Genomic DNA, 25,554 nt, shown 5'->3' on the forward strand with positions numbered 1-25,554 from the left:
GTCAACTGAACGAAAATGTCTTATATTTTGTCCAGAAATGTTTGAAACTATTTGGAGCCCCTTATGAAGAGCGCATCCAATCACTTAACCTTTACGCATTAGGGCATAGGCCTCTAAGAGATGACCGTCTAATGGTTGAGGTATCCTCAACACTTCTGGATATCCCCTTAACCACATATTTAAGCTTAGTCCCAATACAAACCTAAGTGTTAACATCCAGCAAATTGGAGACAATATAGCAAAGCGGACTGTAGACACAACTTCTACTTCTTAAGAGTTGTCAAATGCTGGAATTCGCTGCCGACTGAGCTGTTCTAAGCGACTTTCCAGGAGTCCTTTAGGAGGCAATCCGATCTATTCTTAAGGTCTAATGATAGTATCTTTTTCCTCTTTTTTCATTAACATAACTAGGTTCCTGCCTGGAGTTATTCGTGATCCTCTGCTACTAGACACGGAAGCCTGTTAAGCAAAAGCTTCTTCTATTCTGTCCACAACCATTTGAACTGCAATCCAGGTATTTTTGATCTGTCTTTTAATATGCACCGTATTACAAGTCCAAATATAATAAATTTGAATGTCTCAATGAGACTGAAATAAAATGTTTGGTAATAAATATGACAAACTATGAGCATTCATCATAAAAATGTACTAGGTGTTCAAGACTTCTGAAAACCACGAGGGTGTTGAACATTAGGCACTTGCCCCGCTAACCAAGTGTAAAGTGTAGATGCGCGCTATTTAGTTAACCGTGTTGTAACAGTATCGAAAATCATTACGTGTAACTTTACTAATGCAGGTTTGTTTTCCTTATTGCAGGACAACAGAAAGTGAACGTATTAGAAGAAGAAGAACAAAGCTTGCGCAAACTAAACCTGCTGGATGATGAGTAAAACTATTTTGTAATAGACTTCTCTTTTTGTACAAAAATCGCGAATTTCAATTTCTAATATTGTAACAGTATCGAAAATCATTACGTGTAACTTTATTAATGCAGGTTTGTTTTCCTTATTGCAGGACAACAGAAAGTGAACGTATTAGAAGAAGAAGAACAAAGCTTGCGCAAACTAACCCTGCTGGATGATGAGTAAAACTATTTTGTAATAGACTTCTGTTTTTGTACAAAAACCGTGAATTTCAATTTCTAATATATCTCTGTTGTGCTCGCACGCCGTGTTCTCACTTGAGTGGCATCTGCCAGTCCTGACTGTTGTGTTGTGTTTCAGATTACTCCTGCCTGCAAGTAAACGCTAATAATACGTGCTACAATATATCTCTGTTGTGCTCTCACTCCGTGTTCTCACTTGAGTGGCATCTGCCAGTCCTGACTGTTGTGTTGTGTTTCAGATTGCTCCTGCCTGCAAGTAAACGCTAAGAATACGTGTTAAAAGTGGTGATGGAGGTGTTTATGTCAAAACATGATGAACCCCCAGCCATCCCCGGCAAGTTAACAGTCAACACAACCCCTCGCCAACCGCCACTGTTAGGCGTCTCATCAGACTATGACATCTGGAAAATTAGAGTAATGACGTGCCTACGTCGAGTTCCAACTTCGGAACACTTCGACTACCTTCTGTCCTACTTAGATGACGAAGCAGCGAAACGAGCGACAGCTAACGGCTTTACTGCGTGCAATTCAACATCTCAAAATTGGAAGATTTTAGATGAATGTTTTTCGTTGAAGGTGGATACCCAGCAGTCAGCCATCCAATTTTTGTCTCGCCACCAGAAACCTCATGAAAGCCCCATCGACTATCTTCACTCATTACAGCAGATAGCAACTCAGGCATTCCCTAGCCTGGATATCTTGGGGCGAGAAGAAATTACACGCTCCCGTTTTATTGAAGGACTGCTGCCAGGTGCACTGCGAGAACATCTACTTCGAGTGCCACCGGCTGACACAGCCGACTTGAAACGAACGGCACTTCGATTTTTGACTGCTGAAAGACTGTCAGTTCCATTGGAGACCTATCGACCAACCGTGATGACTATCGATGAAGCCACCGAACCTAATCGACAAGATAGCTTTCAAAGTGCCGCGGCTATTAGAGAGTTCCCTGACCGGAATAGTAGACGAGGGCAGCCGACTTCCACATGGAACGGACGGTTGTCAAGGGACAACTATCGAGACCAGCAAACAGAATGCTTCTACTACAGACGTTTCGGCAAAAATGCCAAGAAATGCGGGCATAACCGCGTGAAAAACAGAGGTAAGCAGTGTCGTTTGCATATATCGTCTTGCTATGTTAAACATTTGTGCCCTGTTACTATTAGGGGTAGAGTGCAAAGTACTGAGATTAATATACTATTAGATACAGGAGCTTCAGTATCCTTGATCAAGGAAGACCTCTTGCAGAAACTTAACCACAGCACTCAGCGTAAACAATGCTCTTCTACCTTAATTACCGCGAGCGGAGAACCCTTGGAAGCGTGTTCTAAGATAGGGTTAGAGCTAACGATTGACAAGAAGCCTTTTCAACATGAATTCTGGGTTTGCCCCACACTGACTTGGGACATGATTCTCGGGGTCGACTTCATGTTAAAATACCAGGTCTCTATACACATGAATAAGTCAGAAGCGAGTATTGGTGTTGTCGTGCAAATACAACACCATGAAATACCAACTAAGTCCGCAGCCCAGGTGGGAATTTCAGAAATTGTACGTCAGGTACAGGATAACAAAATAATAAGTGAAAAAGACCGTCGAGCAACCACTGATGTACTCCAACAATTTAGTTCCGTTTTCTCTGAGAATATCTCTGGAAATCGGACGACCACTGTACAGCACTCCATCCTCACAGGTGATCACATGCCACTACGTCAACCACCTCGCCGAGTACCAGTACATCACCAGCCTCAACTAGAATCAATGATAAAAGATATGCTAGCGAAAAAGATCATTGTACCATCTTCATCACCATGGGCATCGCCTATCGTTTTAGTGGAAAGAAAGACTCTTCCCTACGACTATGCGTAGACTACCGCCGCCTTAACGCTATAACTAAACGTGATTCTTTCCCACTTCCACGTATAGACGCTACATTAGATGCCATGAAAGGCGCTCGTTGGTTCTCGACTTTAGACTTAGCATCAGGGTATTGGCAAGTGGAAGTCCGACCTCAAGATAGAAAAAGACTGCATTCACAGTACCCAATGGTCTATATGAATTCCAAGTGATGCCGTTTGGGCTAACTAATGCCCCAGCCACTTTCCAACGATTAATGCAGACAGTTCTACACGGTCTCGTACCACACCAGTGTTTAATTTACCTTGACGATATTATTGTGTATGGCAGAACGCCGGAACAGCATAATGCAAATTTGAAGGCAGTCCTACAACGAATTAAGCAGCATAACCTAAAAGTTAAACCATCTAAATGTCGACTATTGCAAAAAGAAGTGCTCTTTTTAGGGCATCGCATTACAGAAGATGGAGTAGCAACAGATCAGGGAAAAACGAGCGCCATTATTAACTGGCCACAACCGAAATCTGCCGAGGATGTTCGCAGCTTCCTGGGACTCGCTTCATATTATAGACGTTTCGTACGCGATTTCGCATCCCTAGCAGCACCTCTACATCGCCTGACGCACAAAGGACGAACATTTTTGTGGACCACAGAATGTCAACAAGCATTTAGCACTTTGAAGTCGTGTCTTGCTGCTCCACCCATACTAGCTTTTCCGGACACTTCTGCTAAAGCGGGTGAGTTTATACTCGATACAGATGCTAGTTCATCAGCTATTGGAGCAGTCCTGTCTCAAATAGCACTAGATGAACAGGAGCGGGTCATTGCGTACGCTAGTCGGCGGTTAGATAAGAGGAGACAAGGTATTCTACGACGCGCCGAGAGATGCTGGCTTTGGTAAAATTTTCGCAACATTTTCGTCACTATCTCTTAGGACGACCCTTTCGTGTACGCACAGACCACCGTGCACTACAGTGGCTTTGTTCGTTCCGTGAACCAGAAGGTCAGATAGCGCGCTGGCAGGAGAGGTTGCAAGAGTTTGATTTTACTTGTGAATACCGCCCCGGAAGCCGACACACAAACGCTGATTCTCTATCTCGTATACCTTATTCTCCTGATACCATTAGTGCCGTCCTTAGCACAGCCCCCGAGATCGACTGGCCGTCTCTTCAAGCAGCAGACCCAGATCTGCGATTTATTTATCAGAGGCAACTACATGGCAATAATAAACCATCTATGACAGAGTTAAACGATCATTCCTTGGCGACGCGCCGTCTTTGTGCCAAGTGGGGCAGTCTAAGATTGTATGAAGACACGCTGTTTATAGTCAGTGAATCAAAACAACCACTGTTGATAGTACCACGTATACAAGTTCAGAATATTATGGAGCAGGTACATCGAGAACTGGGGCACTGAGGAAGACGGAAGACTGAACATGCTATCTGCCGAAGGTTTTGGTGGCCATCCATCCACGAAGACGTTGCAGAATTCTGCAAAAATTGTAGCACGTGCTATGCTATCAAGTCACCCCGACAAATACCCCGCGCACCCTTAGTTCCAATGACGACAGAAGGTCCGCATCAGCGAGTTGGCATCGATATTATGGGGCCACTCACAACGTCAAAGAACGGAAACCGTTATTTACTGGTTATGGTAGACTATTTCAGCAAATGGTGTGAAGCTGTGCCTATACCACAACAAGATGCCCTCACAGTCACTCGGGCTTTCATTGATCATTGGGTATCCCGGTACGGCGCTCCCTCTCACTCCATTCTGACCAAGGTTCAGCTTCTGAAAGTCATCTCGTCGCCCAGGTATGTCGATTATTGGGAATCCGGAAAACACACTACCGCATATCATCCAGAAGGTAACGGCTTAGTGGAAAGAACCAACAGGACTATCAAAGCTCTCCTTCAATCGTTTATCAATAAGTCGTCGACGGAATGTTGGGATGACGTGATACCACAATGTCTGTTAGCTTACCGCTCATCAGTGCACGGATCTGCAGGATTTTCACCGGCGACCCTACTTTTTGGGCATGAATTGCGCCTACCCGTTGAGCTGCAAATATCGCTGTTACCATGCGAGGTCCAAGATCATGTAGTATACATCCGTAATCTTCGCAGCCGCCTAGCCGACGCCTATCGCTTAGTAAAGATCAACCTACAAAATGCCAGCAAGCACCAAAAGGACGTGTACGATCGCAAGACGAACGGACCTGTGTATAAACCCGGAGATCGTGTGTGGCTGCACCGCCCTTTGGCCCCACCGGGGACATGCAGCAAGTTCCATCACCCTTGGCAAGGACCTTACGAAGTTGTGTTTATGCGGTCTCCCACTACATTCGTCTTACGTAACCTCCAACGACCCCAAGACGATGTTATAACAGTACACTACAATCAATTAAAGCCAGACAAGACAACTGTGCACTTAGATACCCCGTTTGTCAACCCCCCGACTGCCGTCAGCCATTATGAAGTGCCACCAGAGGGAGGGGTAGCATACCCATGTCCAGCACCAGTCACTGAGGACAGTGCCTCATGAAGAGAGGGGATAGTGTAACAGTATCGAAAATCATTACGTGTAACTTTACTAATGCAGGTTTGTTTTCCTTATTGCAGGACAACAGAAAGTGAACGTATTAGAAGAAGAAGAAGAACAAAGCTTGCGCAAACTAACCCTGCTGGATGATGAGTAAAACTATTTTGTAATAGACTTCTGTTTTTGTACAAAAACCGTGAATTTCAATTTCTAATATATCTCTGTTGTGCTCGCACGCCGTGTTCTCACTTGAGTGGCATCTGCCAGTCCTGACTGTTGTGTTGTGTTTCAGATTGCTCCTGCCTGCAAGTAAACGCTAAGAATACGTGTTACAGTGTCAAGTCAGACGGCTGCTTCATATTTAGTTGTTGTCGATCTCTTTGGTTAAAAAGTGTAAGTACAGCAATTTTCCTATTGTCTGCCTACCTCCTCTCGTGTTATGTTTTTCAGTTTTCGCATTGCTCCGCACGCTCCACTAGTACATTAAAACCCAAACTCCCGATTTTGGGCCCGAGCTTCCAATTTTGGGGAAAATCCCGAAGTCAAATGACCTTCACCAATTTATAAGGAGAATTTTGGAGAATTCCCCCAGGTCTGGGGAAATTTTGGGGTTTTTGTGCCATTTCCCCTAAATTTCCCCAAAATGTGCCAAAATTTCCTCAAAATTGGGAGCTCGGGGGGGGGTCTCAAAGCCCTATGACAATATTGTCATAGAGTTGTAATTATGACGAAACACGAGTCCTGGGTTCCACTACCAGCCATCATTCATGTTTGCTCATGAAGCTCGTGACCTAAGGCAATATCGAGCCAATCCTCACAGGATGCCCGAGCTCCCAAGTTTGGGGAAATTTTAAGGAAACTCCCGAAGTCAAATGACCTTCATCAATGTTTGGGAAATATTGTGGAATTTCCCCAGGTCTGGGGAAATTTTGGGGTTTTTGTGCCATTTCCCCAAAATGGGTCGAACTTCCCCCAAAATTGGGAGCTCGAGTATACATGCTAACAAGAGACTGATCAATTGCAGTCTTAAACAATAATGAGGAGATGCAAGCAAATAACACTAAGTGGATTAGAACTATAATAGTTCACATTTAATTAACCAAATGTAACCACTACAGTTCTTTATCACCCGTTATTTGTTTGTTATAATTAGCAAAACTGTCTGGAAATCCTTACTTATAATTAAGAATAATTTGTGATATGTTCAGGGGTTGTTGTGTATCGAAATTAACATAATGTGGTTTTCAGTGTTTTCCTGAATACAAAACCACAATAAATTTGAACTCACTAGAGCCCTCACATATTTTACATCGGTTTGACAAGACAGTCGGATGTCAGACCCATAGAACACTATGGAAATAACAGCTGTCTGTCAAATACTTCAGTTTCGAATGAAATGTAGGACAAGATTAGCAGTTACATTTTCAAACGACTTTAGGGTTTCTTCATTCTCCCACCTATTCCTAAGATATGCTTTATGAGACCAGGTTATGTGGATTTGGGATATTTTAAAATTCATTCAAAACTTGAGTTTGATAGGAGCCAATTGATTCGATCTGCTCTCGGCCTCCTCATGCTAATATGTTCAGAAAGACTGGTCAATTCAATCCCGTTCTATTATATATCTGGTATGAGTATTATATTATTCTCCAGTTTTATGTTATTCCTTTCTGTCCTGATAAAAATGATGCCAAGGAGCTGTCTTTCAAAGTGTCATCTTTGGCTTTGGTAGTACTCTGGGTTTAACCTTTCTCTCCATTGATTACTTACACTGCTGTCGTACAATTTGTGGTTTCAAAATGAGAATTCGTATTTGTATACGTTCTTATTGTCTCATTATACTCCTTTGTAATCTTATACCGGTTGCAGATACCGGACAGACTAGTAAAGAATAATCCTCGAACAAAGGTTATTATCACATTTTTTCGCTCAGCTGGGAGCATTTTATTTGTGTGCAGTGTGTGTCTACCCTTACTTAATTTGACGAACGTTGGTTCGACACTTTTTGGAGACCCACCCACTTTCGGTACTTTTAACATATTAAACAAATAACCAAAATCATTCCTCCAGTCTTTTTTGGTTCTGTTGAAAATAGCACAGTAATTTTAAGTATCCATCTCGGGAACCGCGGTAGTGAACCAGCGGTAGCAGTACATGCTATATCCAACAATTATCAAGTCAATATAAAAAGCAAAAAGTTCAAGATTCTTCAAACCATAGAAGGTCGAAGGAGTGGAGCTTTCCATATAATACTACTAAGCTCAACCAATAGGAAGGTTTGACTTGATATTCAACTTGAACCATTTTTTCCTACCGCACAACCTGTTTGGATCTTATCCCATTAGCACACACAAATCTGCTGTACTCCATCACACAATATCACATTTTCCACACGCAATCAGGTATATACAAATATATCTCATAATATCGCCAACCTGAATAATGGTGTAGTCGAACTTGTTCTCAGTACTCTCAGTTTCGTTTTTTTCTCTTCGCACTATCTGAAACTAATTTGATTTTGCTACCTATTCTTCAATGAAGCAGATTATACTGTCTCAAAAAGTCTGAAATTAAATCTCAGATTCATCGGAATATTACAGCTTTATTAATATTTGGTTATAAACAATCCACCGAGTACTCATTTCATTCGAAATTATAAATGCTTGTGTAATAATTTGTATTCATAACAGTACTTCTTTACTTTGGCTGATTCAAATTTCTTCCAGTTCTTTATGCTTTCAGAAATAATTAATCACTTGTCTCTGTTTTCTACTCATTCAGTTTAATATCAGAAATGAGTATCAGTCTTGCTGAAAGTGATCCTGAAATTATGGCATTATGCAGGGAGGAAAAAGAACGTCAGAAACTTGGGTTGGAGTTAATAGCTTCAGAGAATTTCACAAGCAAAGCTGTCCTGCAAGCCTTGTCGTCTTCGTTTCACAACAAATATTCTGAAGGTCAAGTTGGTGCTAGGTAATTATGACGCTTTACACAATTGTATAATAAGATATTATAATCTAATCATTATTATCAAGAATATTTCGGATATACTTTACCTTACGCTGTTATTTTTTTGTTGACATTAATTGCTTATCTGTACCTTCAAAGGTCAGTTACCTACACGTTGTACTTTCAGATAATAATAGTAATAATCTCAACGGTCAACTAAACACTTACGTAAAGTTTAGAGTATTTCGGCATATTTTGCACCTATCAAATGGTAAGCTATACGTTACTGATGAGGAACATAAAACCTGGTACATTAACACTACCATAAAACTTCCCGATCATCGGAGTCGACTATTGCAACAAATGAGATTATTGTTGGTAAGTATACATCTCTTCTAGAAACCGGCAAAGGGTAAATGTTCAGTCGACTCATCCACGCCTGAAATCAGCATTACTTTTCCCAATTTTCCCTGTAGTAGTTTTGGTTAAGCGTCTTTTAATCACCAAGGTCAATATTTTACATGTCGTACTAGTCAAATTGCCTCTGGGATTATGGGAAGAGAAATTTGGTCCTTTCCTATAAACGAATTAGTAGTCATATTATGGGAATGGTTGTCGACATGGTCTGCCAGTATGAAGTATAGTAGTTTTTCACGTTATTCACCTAAGTAGTGGGTCTCAACCCTGCAGATTGTAACCGTTAAATCTCTGCAAGCATATGAAGAGCTAAATTAGTATTTTCTAAAATACTAGCTTTTATTTGATCAAAAGATCTATCTATTTACTGAGTAGCAAAGACCACTCAACACATTTACATGATATTCCACGCTTATGAGACTTGGCTCTCTGAAGCGCTCTTTACATTCAGTGAAACTACAGCTTATGTGATGTTATTGCTCAATTCTCAGTGTCTTAATTGATAGTCCAACTCATTTATCAGGTATGTGTCAATGTTTTAGTGTAAATCACAATTTTGTTTTACAACTAATGAAATCAACCAGGTGTCCAAGCTGAAGTTGGTGGAGCTGGGTTTGGCGATGTAACTTAACAGATTATCCACCAAACTCTCACTTTACTGTTTATTGTTCCCCTAGTGTGTTATGAACTTGTTACGTCATAGGTAAAATAAGTGTTTCCAGTAAGTGTAAACCACTAAATAAGTCAATTCAATTGTAGTTTTAAGTTCTTGCTGACTTAGATGATTGGAGTTTATTACTTGTATCAAGAGGTATTTTACACTGACACAATTAATGTGCATTAAATCTACATCAGACTTGGCTAAATAAATCCACTTTGTTGTATGTGAAAATAATAACTGCATTTAGGGTTATTACTAGTGCATATGTGATTTTTTTGTACTTTGCTTGATCAAGTTAACATGTTACAAATCTTTGACTTTGTTCCCTTATGATATTTAAGATATTACGGTGGTACCAAAATCGTAGACAAAATGGAAGCTTTGTGCAAGAAACGTGCTCTCGCCTTATTTGGTCTTGATGAGTCTGAATGGGGTGTTAATGTTCAACCCTATAGTGGATCACCGGCTAATTTCGCCATATATACGGGGTTGGTCGGTCTTCATGGTCGTATTATGGGATTGGACTTGCCAGATGGTGGACATCTTACTCATGGATACCAAGCTGCATCTGGTCGAAAGGTTGGTGCATTTCGTTGTCTCTAGCGTTATTTCTACTGGTTCTTTTACCATTGGCGCATACTAGCATTACTCTTAATAAGGGAGTCACAGAAGTCTTTACGACAATCTTACTTATCATACAATTTAATCCAGTGAAACGGGTAATGTGGAGTATCTGGAAGTACTGATATCTAATGCTTTTAAATTTATTTGCAGTGTTTTTGGTTCATAATACAGTGAGATTATAGAGATCTAGTTCAAAGGATGCAACAAATTTTCATAAAATTTGTACCTAACAAAAATGTACTTCTAAACACAAGGTAAAATTGCGAAGATATACATTTCGCAGAATAATTGAACTGTGCGTTAGTTTCATGTATATGTAGTATGTTATTCAAATCCCTATGATTAAACATTCTTGACCATTTAAATGTCTTGGTTTTTTTCAAGGCTCAAGTCGATCAAATAACTATCGGAACTCAAAATAAACTATAATTCCTTTTTGTTTCATTCTGTAACTTCTCGTTGACATTAACTGACTAATAATTTTAAAATCAAACTCAGAGTATTACAAATCAGTCTTTAATAACTAAATATCCCGCCTCAATGATTGATAATACGACTTCAAGATTTTCTCAACGAGTTTTACTGTTATCATGGTAGCAAACCTTCAGACAGCATTACGATATCTACATATACGTCATACCGAATTTGTTTAGCAGTAAATGAAGTTCATCATATTGTCATATGATATACTCAAGATTGTTTGAAGATCATTGATGCTGAGTATCACTTAAACTTCTGCTGGGGTTAATCTACTGATAAGGTAAAAACTGTCTGATGTTTTGTAGCAGCTTTTTAAACTACTACCAGCTGACTTTAAAAAGTGAGATACATTTCCATGAGTGAGTAATACTTGATATCTAAACCGTATTCTCATGTCTCCCTGACGTTCGTCCACTCTTATCTAGATTTTTTCCGACTCAAGTTTCAGTGTTCTCATTTAGCTCAGCTTTGTCACGTTTATTTTCCTACCTTGTATGATATATATATATATACCTTGTATGATATATTAATGATATAATTCCTAATTCTTAAATTTCCTTGAAAGTCAATAAATATATAGTTTGTCACGTTTAAATACTCAGTGACCTCTTAAAACAAAATGAAGTAGAAAATTGAGAAATAGGTTGTATTCAGGCTGTCGTCTTGAGTGGCAAAATACACAGTAAGCCACTAACAGAACAGTAAAACTGTATCGTTTTTCCTAAGAAACCACGTACTAATCAAGACTAAGCTCCTGCACTTAGAATGTGTTTAGTAATAATCTAATAAGAGCGAATGTGAATCACATCTTAAGTCTTAAATTATTTGAAAGGGAAGGTGTTGGGGGAAAAACAAAGTCCTATCTCTTCATAGAGTTATGGGCTATTGGGCTGAACCATGTAGCTAGGTGGAGGCTACCTAGTTCAGGTCCATGCGTTTACTCCGACCAATAGTTGATGTTGTGACAGCATGAAATCGGTTACAACGGCACAAATGGATTAATTTCTTTTTCTAAATCCTGATTTTCAGAGTTATTTTGTACCTATTATTCCGTGCATTAAATCAGTCTTTTCAAATTATACTTTCGGTATTTAATTTTTTGTTACCGCTGATACTTCTACTAACTTGTTATTCATCTTGATAACTTCAACTTAATGTGCTGATACGATATTCAAACTTAGACCGATATATAAATATATATATATATATATTAGGTTCTACATTGCTTGCAACAATTTAAGCATGCTCGGGATGCGGTTGGCTCCCTCCAAACGTGAAGCGTTACTTCAGGGTTGACTTGCGTCAACGCCTGAATTAATGATAGGGGGTAAAGTAGTTAAACTCATCAGCTGCTTCACTTATATTGGGAGTCTCGTCAGTGCTGATGATCTGGTATCTGACGAAATCTCTGCACGAATTCAGAAGGCTGGATTGACTTTTGCCAATTCGCGTCATTGTGGCGTAGGCCAGATATCCGTATCCTAACCAAAGGACGAGTTTACTGCACAGCAGTTCTACTTTATGGATGTGAAACATGGCCATTAAGAATAGAGGATATTCGTAGGTCACTAGCATTCTGTCATAGGTTTATTCGAATCATTGCTGGTGTATTTCGGGACCACCGAGTATACAATGCCTGAGTTAGGAATACGGAGCTAGGTAAAGATGGCAAGTTGATTGATGGCGTAGTCAATCTTCATTAACTGAGGTGTTTGGAACATGTGTTGTGTATGCCCAATCGCCGTCTACCTCGACGGACAATGTTTTCTGGTGTAAGAATGGGCTGTAGGAAAGCTAGGGTCGGCCTAACTAAAACATGGCATCAGTTCATGAAGTCACTGACAACTAAACTCAGCCATGCCAATAGGTGTAGACTACCTGGTTAGGGTCCGTGTGATTGTCGTAACCAATGGTTAGAGACTTTGAATGACGTGGCTCAAAATCACTTGTAACGGTGTAAGTGCATCCGTTTTTTGTCCTTCCCTGAATTCTGAGATTTCGAATTCCTCATAACTATTTTCATATTTTGTTTTCACTAACCTACATTTTCTTCTCGAATTGTATGTTCGATGCGTAGTGTTTCTTATTACCATTGATATTGTTACTACCTCTACAATTCTGGTATTCTGTCTGACAATTTCATCTGTTAGCTAATGGGGTATGGTAACCTGAATCGATGTACATACGTACCGGGTTCTACGTTGTGACCGACTGCGTCTTACTGACTGATTATTCCTGAGCAAAAATTTTCTTTTGTTTCGTAAAGGTCACATAGACAAAGATCCACTTCCAAGACTTCAGGTCAATGTAGGGATCCACAATCTAGATTATAAGTATTTCGGATTAATATAATTAAGTATTATCAAATTAAAACCTCTGACTTGATAAATCTGGTGTTATTTTAGTTAACATAGGCTTAACGATTTTTTTAATTTGCATTATATTCTCAATGCAATAATAAAGCACCACAATTTTAAATCTGATCTTGGAGCTTGTTTTCTAAAGTTTTTCGTGATAATCTCATTTAGAATGAACATAAATGCTATACGACTAGATTACTCATTTGAGAAGAAATCACATCAAAATTTTTCAGTGTTTTCTCCATAAAATCTTTTCATTGTACCCAATTAACTCTGGACGTTTAGTGACCTTATAATACTAGTTATTAAAATCAGTAAACCTTCAATGTACAAAATTTTGACTGGAAATACTTACATATCAACTGATAATAAGGGACTCTTTGGTGCACAAAGGAGGTACATTTTTTAAAACTTACAATATCCTTTCAGTTTTCTAGTGTTTAGCATTTCGTTTCATGGTATAAATTCCTTAGTATCAACAGCACTGTCTCATGTATCTTATAATCAGATGTTATATTCAGTTACTTTTACGGAACCATTTTATTTTTTGTGAATATTTGTTATTGCCAGGTTTCTGCCACATCGTTGTTCTTCGAGTCTGTTCCTTACAAAGTTGACCCTAAGACTGGATGGATAGATTATGAACGATTGGAGATTGTAGCAAGATCTTTTCGTCCTAAATTGATTGTTGCAGGAACTTCAGCATATGCTCGTCACTTGGATTATCCGAGATTTCGACAAATTGCAGATTCAGTTTCAGCTGTGTTACTTGCTGATATGGTAAATAATAAGATTGATTTTCAAATGTCAGTTAAACTTTTATAAATATTCAAGTGTTTGTTAGGACAGAAGCATTTATTGTGTCGCACAGGTAACCGATAACAATCTTCAACTCCTTTTTTGTTGATATAACTAACGACATCTTTATTATGATATTACCTAAAGGTTGTTTGTCTTTCAGTGGTAATTATAGTAATCACAAAATCTAACTATGTCTTCCCGTGTTTTCTATCGAAGTATCGTGGTATATTTTTGATACAGCGAGTTAAAGAATATTTCCGCATATTTATTGATTAAGTTCTATGCAATGAACTATATAACTTATATATTTCACATAGACATTGATTATTAGTGAATTTATTTTAATATGGTTTGACCTAATTCTTCAAAATAATGCATCTAGATAAAACAATTATTTTACACTATTGTTCGCCTAGTAGTTTAGTAAGAACAAAATACAAGAAAAAAAGAAATCTTGGAATTTGGATGACAAAAATAAGAACCATTGATTTTTATGTTGAGCGATAACTTGATAATTTAATCAAACTCAAACTTTACTTCTCTTCAGTTTGTTTAGTCGGACAGTATCACTGGCTGTTGTAACTTGACAAAATACTGATATAGCTACTTGTTGCATCCTGCAGACACAACTGATTACTTGCTACTCGTTATAACGGAACAAGCACTGGTACAGCTCAATGCAAGAAAGAAGGCGAGATTACAGATAAAGATTTTATTATGCATCAACACTAAATTCGTAACAGATTCAACCGTTGACCAAAACCATATCTGAATAACTGAGCCATTTATCATTGACATATCCACTTGGTAGTCGAATTTGATTACATTAAACTAGGAAGTTCCTTGGCATAAATTAATCTGTGACTAAATACATGTATATATTCTACAACACAAATAGATTTAGTTGAATTGACTGACAAATTTAATTAAATTGTTGATTCTCATAATTACTTCTAACACTAACTATTGCACAAGAAGTGTGGTTCAAAACCAAGTGCCTTATTAACGAGTTAAATTAAATTTAGTAAACCTTGGTTAAATACTATTGGCATTTGGTTTTAGGATTCTTAAAATAACATATTATTATTCCCTTGACGATAAATTTTCATGTGTTGGTTATTGTCCATGAGATATAGATTAAATGATATGACTGAGTTAAATACTTCCTCAAAATTTTCATATATTTGGAGCTCCAGACTCTCATCTTCATTTTCTTTACCGTTTCACCAATAGTTCCTTTTTAAATTAACCAGATATTCACTGATTGCAGTATTGTGTATATTGTGTTTTTAGTCTTGATCTCACACTATTGCCTGTCTACGTAATTCACTCATAAGTGATATCTGAAGACGACAGAGAGCGAGGTACTTGAAAAAGAAATTAAGTTAGAGATGGTCTTATTGACCTGAGAGCGTGACCTCAGTGCCCAAGGGACAACTGCTTGAGGTGAGTCACACACAACCTTTTCGTGTTAGTTCCATACTTGTTGGGACCTTACCGCTGGAGACGGAAATTCGTGGGATAAGGTGAGGTGTGCATTTTTAGGGTCGACCATTTCTAACCCCACCCTTCCTTGGAAAAGGCAGCATCTCCGTTTTGCTCGTTGTTTGAAGGAAACACCTTACTGCCGTAGATTATAGCGTAGTCGTTAGGTGTGTATGTACTCGCAGCTTTTCATCCTTATTAGTTTCATGTGAAAGTTGATTTCCATTATGCTTTCCATTTTATGTAGTGTGTATGTTTATATGTAAAAAACTATATTAGAAATAATCTCAGCTATTGAAATTTAAATTATTCCAATGTTTCGTTCGGCAAACGTGTCTGAACGAAACGTTTGTGTTATTTAAATTCCAATCGCTGAGATTATTTCAAATATATTTTTTCACATATAATAGCTTCCCTGTATTCGACGCCCAACTTTCATAAAACCATTCGTTCTAATATTGACAAATATTCGTATAAAGTGAATATGTTTATTTCGGTATTCGTTTCGCTCGATTCATCAACACTATTCACTCTCGGTGTAATGATTAACTGTTAATGTTACAAATTAGATACAAGATTCCTTACTGATAACTCTTGTTTACAGAATAATCTATCTAACTCTCATCGCTTCATTCATTTTCAGTCTCATATTGGTGGTCTGGTTGCTGCAGGTCTTCACCCTTCTCCTTTCAAGTATGCTGATGTAGTGATGACCACTACTCATAAAACAATTCGTGGACCGCGAGCTGCGATGATATTCTATAGAAAAATGGCCAGATCAAAAGAAAATGGTGTTGAAGTAAGTGTTTTAAAGTTCAATTCTACGTAAGTTATTATCCTAATAATGCTAATTAAGGAGTACGGAAAAAAACATTTACATTGTACATGGTTTAGACCTTTTGAGTACTTTTGTAAAGTTTATGAATTAGTAATGTATAACTTTTTCTATTAGCTCAGACCAGTCTGTCGATCAAATTGTTACAAACTGAATGACTCAATATTACACAAATATGATAATCATCCGCTCTCTATCCTTCTATCCCTTTTTACCTTTTTTGTATATGCTTTGTGTTACGTCTTTAATTTGTCTGCTCATCAGTCTGTGATTAGCATGCAGAGAGAAAATTATTTCGATCTAGTTTATAGCCTTGAGAGGACAGGTGACTTGGTACAACCTTGAGACTTACAACGCGTGAGTTCGATTATGACAGAACAGCCTTAAGGGCAGAAAGAAGAAGACTATCCTGCCATTAACCTACGATCTGTAACCTGGTAGGCTGACAAGCGGAGAGGGAATAGACGTTTTGGCTGGAATTATTCTCTGATATACTCTTCATTCGAACTAACTTAAAAAGGTGTATGATTAAATATATGACTAACAAGACTTCGACACACAAGGAAGGAGGAAAATACAGTTATGTCTAAACTAGGACATTAGATTAGAAAAAAAGGACTACAAGGGTCACGTTTCTGGCCATATCCAACTTCCTGCACATACAATCCTATCCACTCTGGTAAATCGCGGATTCGATATGCTTAGATCCTCACGTTAGAAAATTTCTTAAAGTTTACAGAAAGACTGAGCAACGTGATAGTCAAAGCGTGTTAACCACTTTAAAACAGCACCGCCATGTAGTAATTCCTGGGATTTGTTTTAACTTATTCGAGTCATTGGTATCAGTGAAACGATCTATAAAGTCGATGACATACCAATTGGTAACCTCTAAAAGCGTCTTAAACTCTGGAAAGAACACTTCGTTAAACTGCCCAACTGATCTTTTACTCCAGCAACGTCAATCAGATTGTTCTGTCTTCTTTTGCCCGTGAATACTGATTGGCCTGATTAAGTAGTGGTCCGTAAGGTTTCCTTTTAAGAAGTAAGATAAATTTTTGTCCGGAAACTGACTAGTTTGTTTTGAAAGGTTTGCGGACTGGAGTGTATTCCATCATCGTGGAATATAGCGATCTTCGTTCTTATCTTTAAGAAGGGCTTTTGTAAATTACTCAACAATTATTGGAATATAATTTCCATCTCAATGGCTTCTGAGTTATAAGGATCAGATTTAGCAAAACCCTTGAAGAAATGACTCGTGAGTAGCTGGCTGGTTTTCGTTCAGACTGTATCCTGAATCTACTGAATGCTGGAACACCGCTACATCTGCTAAAGTGCAACAATCATTGTATTTCTTAATGTCAGGACCACCTTCGATTCTTAGGACAGACTGACTTCTGGGATTGTTTGTTGAAGAACGGTGTGGTTGACGAATTCATTGACATCTTGAAAGCTATATATGTAAAAACATCAAACACTATGCGTACATCCGTTCGTCTTCTTTGCCACAGTCTAACAGTAGAGCTAAGGGGGTTGTCGGGTTTCGCCATTCTTCTCTAACTTTGCCATCGTTAATATTCTGGAAAGAGCTCTAAAGAAAGTAGGTGGTAGTGTAGATCTGTTGCACAAAGAAAGACTTTTCGACAGGAATTACATGTATAAAATTATCTTACTGTGCGACAATACATAGTTGTTTCAAACCACAATTAGTAAGTCAGCAGTTAGGGTCTGTTGGCATATCATGTATTTTCCACCATCTGAATGCGAAATACCTTTGTAAGATTGACTTTAGCATGTACCCACCCACGTTCTGTGGTGAACCATCGAGAAGTTCTTTTATCTGGGTAGTTTATGAGTAATAGTGTCTGAGTGACAAATGAGATTGATCTACATATAGTGAAAACCAAAACTGTCCTATGCCAATCTTGGCCCATCATAGTGCTGGCCTAGCCATAAAAAATCGGGTTTGTAGCGCGTCGATAACAGCAGTTTCACCCCACGCTTAGTAAACCTGACTTCCGAGTTAAGAATGTTTTCCAACGGTGTGTTCTATCATCATTGTCTTTGAAGAATTGCAGCACCATATTTGTATTAACAACTTATTGTCGGGCACAACGACGGCGATTCAATTGGTCCTCACTATCTTAAAGCATCAGTCTCGGTGGCTCGTGCATGTCGTTCCAGTGACCCATATTGTATATTGACTGGCATCTACCTGTCCACACCGGTGAAGGTTTTGGAAATGGTCAACTCACTGGCTTGGAACACTATCAGGTATGGCTTAAAATAAAAGTAATTATTATCCTGCCGTAATTTTCTATCACTTAATGGTGAGACAATCTTCCCTGACTAAAAGAAGTTTTTAGTGGATACATTTTCGATTAAACTGTCCCTGTAATATGATTTCTGTTCATTTATTTATTGATTCGGTACTTTAATATATTGAATTTTCTGTTTTACTTAGACACCTAGTCTTTCGGAAAAGTACTTAATCCGGGATATGTTGAATTCATGATGGGGGGGGGGGCTATTTTTAAAATTAAGCAGTTATTGCCATCATCAAATGAATATTCTGATCATTTTAAAGATCCCTATGCAGTTTGTATTCACCTATTTTTTTTTAAATTTTCCCTAATTTTATTTTGTGGTAAAATCTCCAAACTTGTTTTGTCACTTCTTTACCCATTTAGAATGGATGTCACACTGATCCTACTTCAACAGACTTTGAACGTCGTATTAATGAAGCAGTCTTTCCAGGTTTACAGGGTGGTCCTCACAATAACACTATTGCAGCTATAGCTGTTTGTTTAAAAGAAGCTGCATCATCTGAATACAAAGTTTACCAAGAGCAAGTGCTCAAAAATATGAAACAACTTTGCAAATCATTAAAAGCTTATGGTTATGAGGTAAATAATAATAATAATAATAATAATAATAATAATAATAATAATAATAATAATAATAATAATAATAATAGTAGTAGTAGTAGTAGTAGTAGTAGTAGTAGTAGTAGTAATAGTAATAGTAATAGTAATAATAATAATAATAATAATAATAGTAATAGTAATAGTAATAATAATAATAATAACAATAATGATAATAATAATAATAATAATAATAATAAAGCTCTTAATGATCGTCTCCATTTTGTATAAAGTACTGCTGATGAAATTTAGTAACTTAGACAAGATTATAAATGAATAATATATTCGTAATATGAGTAGAAAAATTAGATTTTCTAACGTTTCGTGACTTAGTGTAAACCACTTCTTCAGAGAATGAACCAAGTTTAAACTTGAATTGATTTTGATTCGATTATTTATTTATTCTCTGAAGGGGGCTGGCTTACACTAAGTGACGAAACGTCAAAATTTAATTTTTCTACTCATTGGGATATTACAAATATATTATTTATTTATAACAATCTACTCGATGCTCAATCAAACCTTAGTAATGATACCTATTAGACAAGATTGTTTACCATGTCTATATTTTTATTTCTTTACCGTAAATTTCTTTATAGCTTGTGACTGGAGGTAGTGATACACACTTATGCTTGATGGATCTTCGCCCATTAAAAATAGATGGTGCTCGAGCTGAGAAAGTTTTAGAATTAGTTCGTATCTATGCAAACAAGAACACTTGTCCTGGTGATGTTAGTGCTTTGAGGTAAATATTCGCCGTCTTATAAAATGAAAACTACTGTTTTTTAAGTGTATTTATTCCTATACATCTGTTTGAAGTAAAGCAATTGTTTGGTAGGTAAAAACATTCAACTCCTAATTAATAGATCTCAGGTTTGAACCTTGAACTACTAATTTAATTCTTAGTAACCGGCTGGTATCATTGATCGGCACACTCGTTCAAAGTTGAGTGCATTAACCTGCGCTTATCATACAAGTTATATCAAATTTTACTTAATATCTGTTCCCATGTGCCTATTTAAACCAAAATGAGATAGTACTTTTCAACTTGAAATTTACTAGAAACAGTATACGAGATCATTAGTTTACCATACCATAGTAGATCTACTTCAACCTATTAAACTGAATAGCATCTTCGTACTAATACAAAAGATGTGATGTGGATTTATCTGGACAGTTGATGGTTACATTTATTCATAAATGGAACTTATTCACTTGCAGTTGTAATTTGTTAGATGTGGCATGATAATAATTATATTAAATCTTAATATATGGAACAAAGTCAACAGTTGTTGTAACATTAATATTATAAACACTAAAGGCAACTACTTTGTGAATAATTAATTATCCGTTTCAGTTAAATGAGTGTAGTGTGAGTTTCATTCATTTCATTTTTCTGAAGGTCTCTTCAGATTCGCATTGGGAACACCTAAATTAAACTAAATTTTCAGGAATTAAAACAGTTTCTTAATATTTTTTAAGTTATAGGATGATATTTGCTTACTAGATTTTGGATAGAGTAATGATTTGTAATTCCACTTTTCTTCCTACTTAATTTAGACCTGGTGGCTTACGCTTTGGAAGTGCTGCGTTAACATCACGAAATTTCCATGAAGAAGATTTCGCTAAAGTTTCAGAATTCATACATGTTGGAATTCAAATAGCTGTTAAAGCTAATGAACTTGCTAACAGCAAACTATTAAAGGATTACGAAGTACGGTTTTTCCAGTTTATTATTATTATTAATTCGTTCAACACAAAAATATTGATACTAAAGGGCACCAAAATATATATGGACCACACAATAAGAAATGGAATTGTAAAGTGATAGAGAAAGGAATGTATGAATCAAAATGAGTAAATAGTTAAAATTAATGGAGAAACAGTTCATCTAAGAAAGTCACAACGTAGAACCTGGTACGTATGTACATCGGTTCAGGTTCCCACACCTTACTATCTAACAGAGATGAAATTGTCAGGCAGAATCCCAAAATAGTAGAGGTAGTAGTCAACGAGAACACATGTGGGAACAGTCGAATGTATTTGACCACAAAATTACAGAATCTTAGTAAAATGCAGATTGGACCAAAGCCGGCCTAGATTGGAATAGGCCCCCATCTTTCACTGTACATAAACTGACTTCATCAGTCATGCCACCACCAGCTCTTATGTAGCTACTTAAGTACACGAACTTCTTAACTTCTTACTGCTCATTAGCAAGAGTGAGATCAGATAGAAGCCCCTGTCAGTCTTATAAAAGTGTTTTGCACTTAGAAGGTGCAAAACATTCTATTCCTACGGATTCAGATTAAGTGGATATTGTGTGGGTTTAAGTCTCATCGCACGTTAAGGCAATATCATCCTCACATCCAAGATCGAGTCTTTCTACAAGTAACCAAAGGTATCCACATTACCATCACCTACTTTAACCAGAGTTGTTTCCAGAATTTCATCATTGCCAAAATTGTCGAGGAATGTCGTGGTTGAGCGAATCTCCCTGACTCCATTGCGCGTGTGGGACAAAAGAGACAGGGGGTCTTTGTGTCGAAGACATCAATTTTCTTAAACATACTCTTCTTCAACAGACAGTTCCAGAGAACAATCTTGTCCAACGGATGAATCGTGAATTTGATGTCGAGAAACACAGCGAAAGTTCTGCAATCAGTATGGCGCTGTTCTAACATTTGGGAAAGGACAAAGATTTTAATCAATACATCGACCATAATTAAAACCGACGTGCTCCTCGTGAATCAATCATTCATGGGTTTTGAGCTATCTATGAAGTGTGCCGGAAGTCAACAGTTTGGACATAGTTATAAGTAGAGTTTTCCCCCGATAGTTGTTGTATAGTTGACACAAAACGTTATTGAAGATGGGAACGACTATCGCCTCATTCCAGGATGTTAGAACACCGATTGTCAAACGTTTCCAAATAACTTAGTTCCTTAACTAAAAGTTATCCACTATCCTTAAATAGATCTGAGGCGTCATCGTCCCTTGGTTGATTTATAACTCTTCAAGAGTTGAAGTTCTTTGCGGACTTCATCTCGTTAGGTTAACGAAAATTTATCTTTTCTCATACCGATTTCTTCTCACTTCAATGGAACTTTCTAATATAACAGCGCATAATCAACTGTTAATGGGGATCCAATCGATCAGTGCTGTCTCAGCACTAGTGCTTAGTGTGACGCCATCATTAGAAAAACTGGATGGAGATGTCACATGGTCTCGAGTAAACGTACGTGAAACAAGCTTTTAGACTAGACAAATGGAAAGTGTATGTGTAGTGCTTCATTAGAGTCTTGATCATGGGTTTCGGATGGATAACAGAGGTTGATATTAAGATTTTTCAAAGACGTAGAGCCGACTCTGTTGTCCAATCTACATTAGTGTGTAGAAGTTAAAGGAGACCAGTTTGAATAACACATTTGGTTTAAGAAAGGCTTGTTCAGAATTCATATACGATGGTAGCGTTCAACTTTCAACCAGTCAGTAACTTGAGATGGTTTAGATACAATAAAATTCCCAGCATAGGCGAGCTGTTGTATGAGTTGAGAAATAAAAGAATATACGAAATGAGAATAAAAGGGAGTAGACAAGTGATGCCATGTAAAATAAAAACGAATGTGACCAAATAGTTGTGAATGTAATTTGTCAGAATGTGGATTGAAGTGAGAATGATATTTTCCAGTTGTGATCATCATGTGATTTATATGTATGCTAAGATACTGCCCAGGTGGTTTTCGTACGATCCACAAGACAGTGAAGCGACGTTAAGTGATGCAGTCGTATGGTAACCGGTGATCAACAGTGGGTTCATCCGCCATTTGTTCCCACAGCAAACCGGAGCTCATGTGCATCATTGGTACTGGGTTGGAATCAGGGTTTTCCAACTTCCCTAAGTGGACTCTGCGTGTACCAGTTCTCAGTTGTGCTGTGAAACTAATTCGTTAATTTTATCTCTTTTTTCTGAGTATATACAATGAATAGAGTTCTTTTTAAAAATGTTTCTTAAGATACTAAATGATTATTCAAAACCAAGGGATATTTCACCTAACAGTTGTTCACAATAACTTCATCGTCAGGCTGTACAGTTGTATATTTATACCTCGTCTGTTTTCATGTGATCACTACCTAGCAAATGAGAATCGCCCTAGAAATAGAATTTCTGACGCTAATGCAAAGCGAACTATTTTAACATGCAGCATTGCCTAATTCACATATTTATGTATACCTTATTTTGATCATTATAATATAGGTTATGAATTTTTAACAAGGAGTAGGTTAACAAGGCTACTGAAAACAACCGTTCGCTTAGATATTTATTGTTTTTGCTTCGTGCTTATGAATCAAAAAACTTGGTTTGATTAAATATTTCCCTAGAATTTGGTTTATAAAAAGTAATAGTTTAGTTTACTTATGACTGTGACGTTATGAAGATGCACTGTAAATATTTTTATGTAGTTTTTTTTACAATCACTGAGTAAGAGTGAGTATTTTATTAAATGGGTCAACTACCAAACTATGTCATATGATTGATCATAGAATTATCCACACTTAAGTGAGTGCTAACCCATGCTGTTTAAACAATATTTGGTTAATGCACCAGTGTAAAATAAACTGTTTGCATGTGGTTTAGCATAAATTATGAATTAACAATGGTCAAGCAAACTATTTTGATTCTCCATTATGCCTAGTTTTCATGAAATCTCCATCTAAGGCCACAAAGTTCTGTGATGCGCACGTAGTAGAGAGCGGCATCTAGTTGAATAAGTTACTTTTTCTTGGCTGTAACCTGTTGCAGCGTAGATAAATAAAAATAAAATCCATTACCTGATCATCAAATTCTCAAGTTTATAACGTTACTCAGATATGTGTATATACTATAGCTAGTTTCATTTCTTTCTCATTAGGTTGTTGTTGAAACAAATGTTGAAGTACGTTCAATGATTGAAAAGTTGAGGCTTGAAATTGAGGAATTTGCTTCAAAATACCCTCTACCTGGACTAGATTTTTAAAAATTATAAAATGTACTAGGTTTTGATATTTTTTGATAACTAAATTTTATGATGTATAAAGTTGTTTTGTCGTCCTAATTTTGGTGAGACAATCACAAGATTTTTTTATAATCTTCCACGCACTTAGTTGTATCTGATATTTTCAGGGTTTTGTATGATTTTAATGCAGCGTGTGTGTTGTAGCTACAAATCTGTCATTTCAGTATTTAGATACACTTATAATATAATAATTAGGTTGATATGATAAGACTGTTGGGCTACACTTATTCTGAGTAACCGCTAAATAAGTCCAATATTCATCATACAATTTGAATTTTCTAGTTAGTATGTGAAACTGGAAACCATACTTTTCATAGTTAAGCGCGGTCTACACTGTTTAGTTAGTAGATTTCATGGATAAAAATAGTAAGTTGGGATCATTTACAATCCAGGAGAAGTGGATTTATCATGTGATAATTCTTATTCTTAATATCCCAACTTTATCAAGCGTTCCAACATCTCTGTATAGATTGCAATCGACTCACGTAATTTTTACATTTAGGGTTTTGATTGTAAATACATAAAACTGTGATCCAAAATCAGCCACATTTCGCTAGGGAGTTAAGGATACACCTTTAAATTGAATTACTGTCTCTACCATTATCACTCCGAATCAATAGATTTCTTGATAGATATGTAAGAACTCAGACCATAAACTACGTATCGAGTTTTAATCAAAACAGCAGTTCATCCTCAGCATATTCAAACACTAGTTGTATCACTGATTGTGGCAAAATGAGTACCTTCGGTTTAAATTCTAGTCCCACTGACTGAAGTCCAGAGGAGTTCTATGGTAAGGTTTCTGATTCATCAGATGAGGTTCTTGAGTAGTAGGTTTAATGAAGCTCTCTGTAATCCGGTTTACTGAATAGATAATGCTCAGACAACTGGTCTTTGACCGACTTGCCACCCTACGACAATGACGTTCACAAACAATATTCCTGTTACCTATATCGTTCGATAGGGTTGACCAGAGACTACTGGGACACATATTAAAAGTTCGACCATATTCTGGTGAAATCAGGTGGAAAATATTGAAACTAGAGTACACATTCCAGATTATTTCAAATGTGATTGGCTTAAATAAAAACGACGTAAGCGAGGTTGTAGACCCTACTCCGCCGAAGTAGTGTATTTTATCACTAATCGTAGTGTGCTTCAATTACCTAAGCACATTTCACTAGTTACAATTTTTGTAAGAATAGGACTCAGTTCCGTCAGTCAATTATTATCCTGGGTATTGCTTATATTCAAGTCAGTTACTGATCTGGTTTAATCCGAATCAAAGTGACAAGTCGGTGTATTTTATACAAAGATATGTTCTCTTTAGTAAACAAATATATTTTTTTCTGCAGCGTGCTCGCATAACCTCCACTTGATTACTGACCGTATTTTCACTGTTGATAAGTTTCGAGTTAACAGTTGTGCGAATGCCATATTCAGTAGTACATCGAAAGTTTT

General features: G+C 37.3%; 1 protein-coding gene across 2 annotated transcripts; it reads left to right on the top strand.

Moving 5' to 3' along the window:
• Positions 1-564: 564 nt before the first annotated feature.
• On the top strand, positions 565-25,450 carry SHMT1 (Serine hydroxymethyltransferase, cytosolic). Of its 2 annotated transcripts, XM_051212112.1 has the most exons (9): positions 565-886; positions 1,015-5,896; positions 8,285-8,476; positions 9,872-10,109; positions 13,565-13,774; positions 15,924-16,079; positions 18,803-19,018; positions 19,636-19,781; positions 20,597-25,450. In XM_051212112.1, exon 2 carries the CDS (start codon positions 1,394-1,396, stop codon positions 2,972-2,974), a length of 1,581 nt encoding a protein of 526 aa, XP_051073318.1. In that variant the 5' UTR covers positions 565-886; positions 1,015-1,393; the 3' UTR covers positions 2,975-5,896; positions 8,285-8,476; positions 9,872-10,109; positions 13,565-13,774; positions 15,924-16,079; positions 18,803-19,018; positions 19,636-19,781; positions 20,597-25,450. The 2 variants fall into 2 exon arrangements, with proteins under 2 accessions (XP_051073318.1, XP_051073319.1); XM_051212113.1 differs by lacking the exons at positions 565-886; positions 1,015-5,896; positions 8,285-8,476; positions 9,872-10,109; positions 13,565-13,774 and having other exon boundaries at positions 14,034-19,018; positions 20,597-20,750; positions 23,950-25,450.
• Positions 25,451-25,554: the final 104 nt, after the last annotated feature.

Source organism: Schistosoma haematobium, chromosome 1 (assembly GCF_000699445.3).
Source record: "Schistosoma haematobium chromosome 1, whole genome shotgun sequence".
Classification (NCBI taxonomy): domain Eukaryota; kingdom Metazoa; phylum Platyhelminthes; class Trematoda; order Strigeidida; family Schistosomatidae; genus Schistosoma; species Schistosoma haematobium.

Excerpts from the sequence above, each read along its gene's own strand:
- SHMT1 (XM_051212112.1), top strand. The coding sequence starts at position 1,394 with ATGGAGGTGTTTATGTCAAAACATGATGAACCCCCAGCCATCCCCGGC.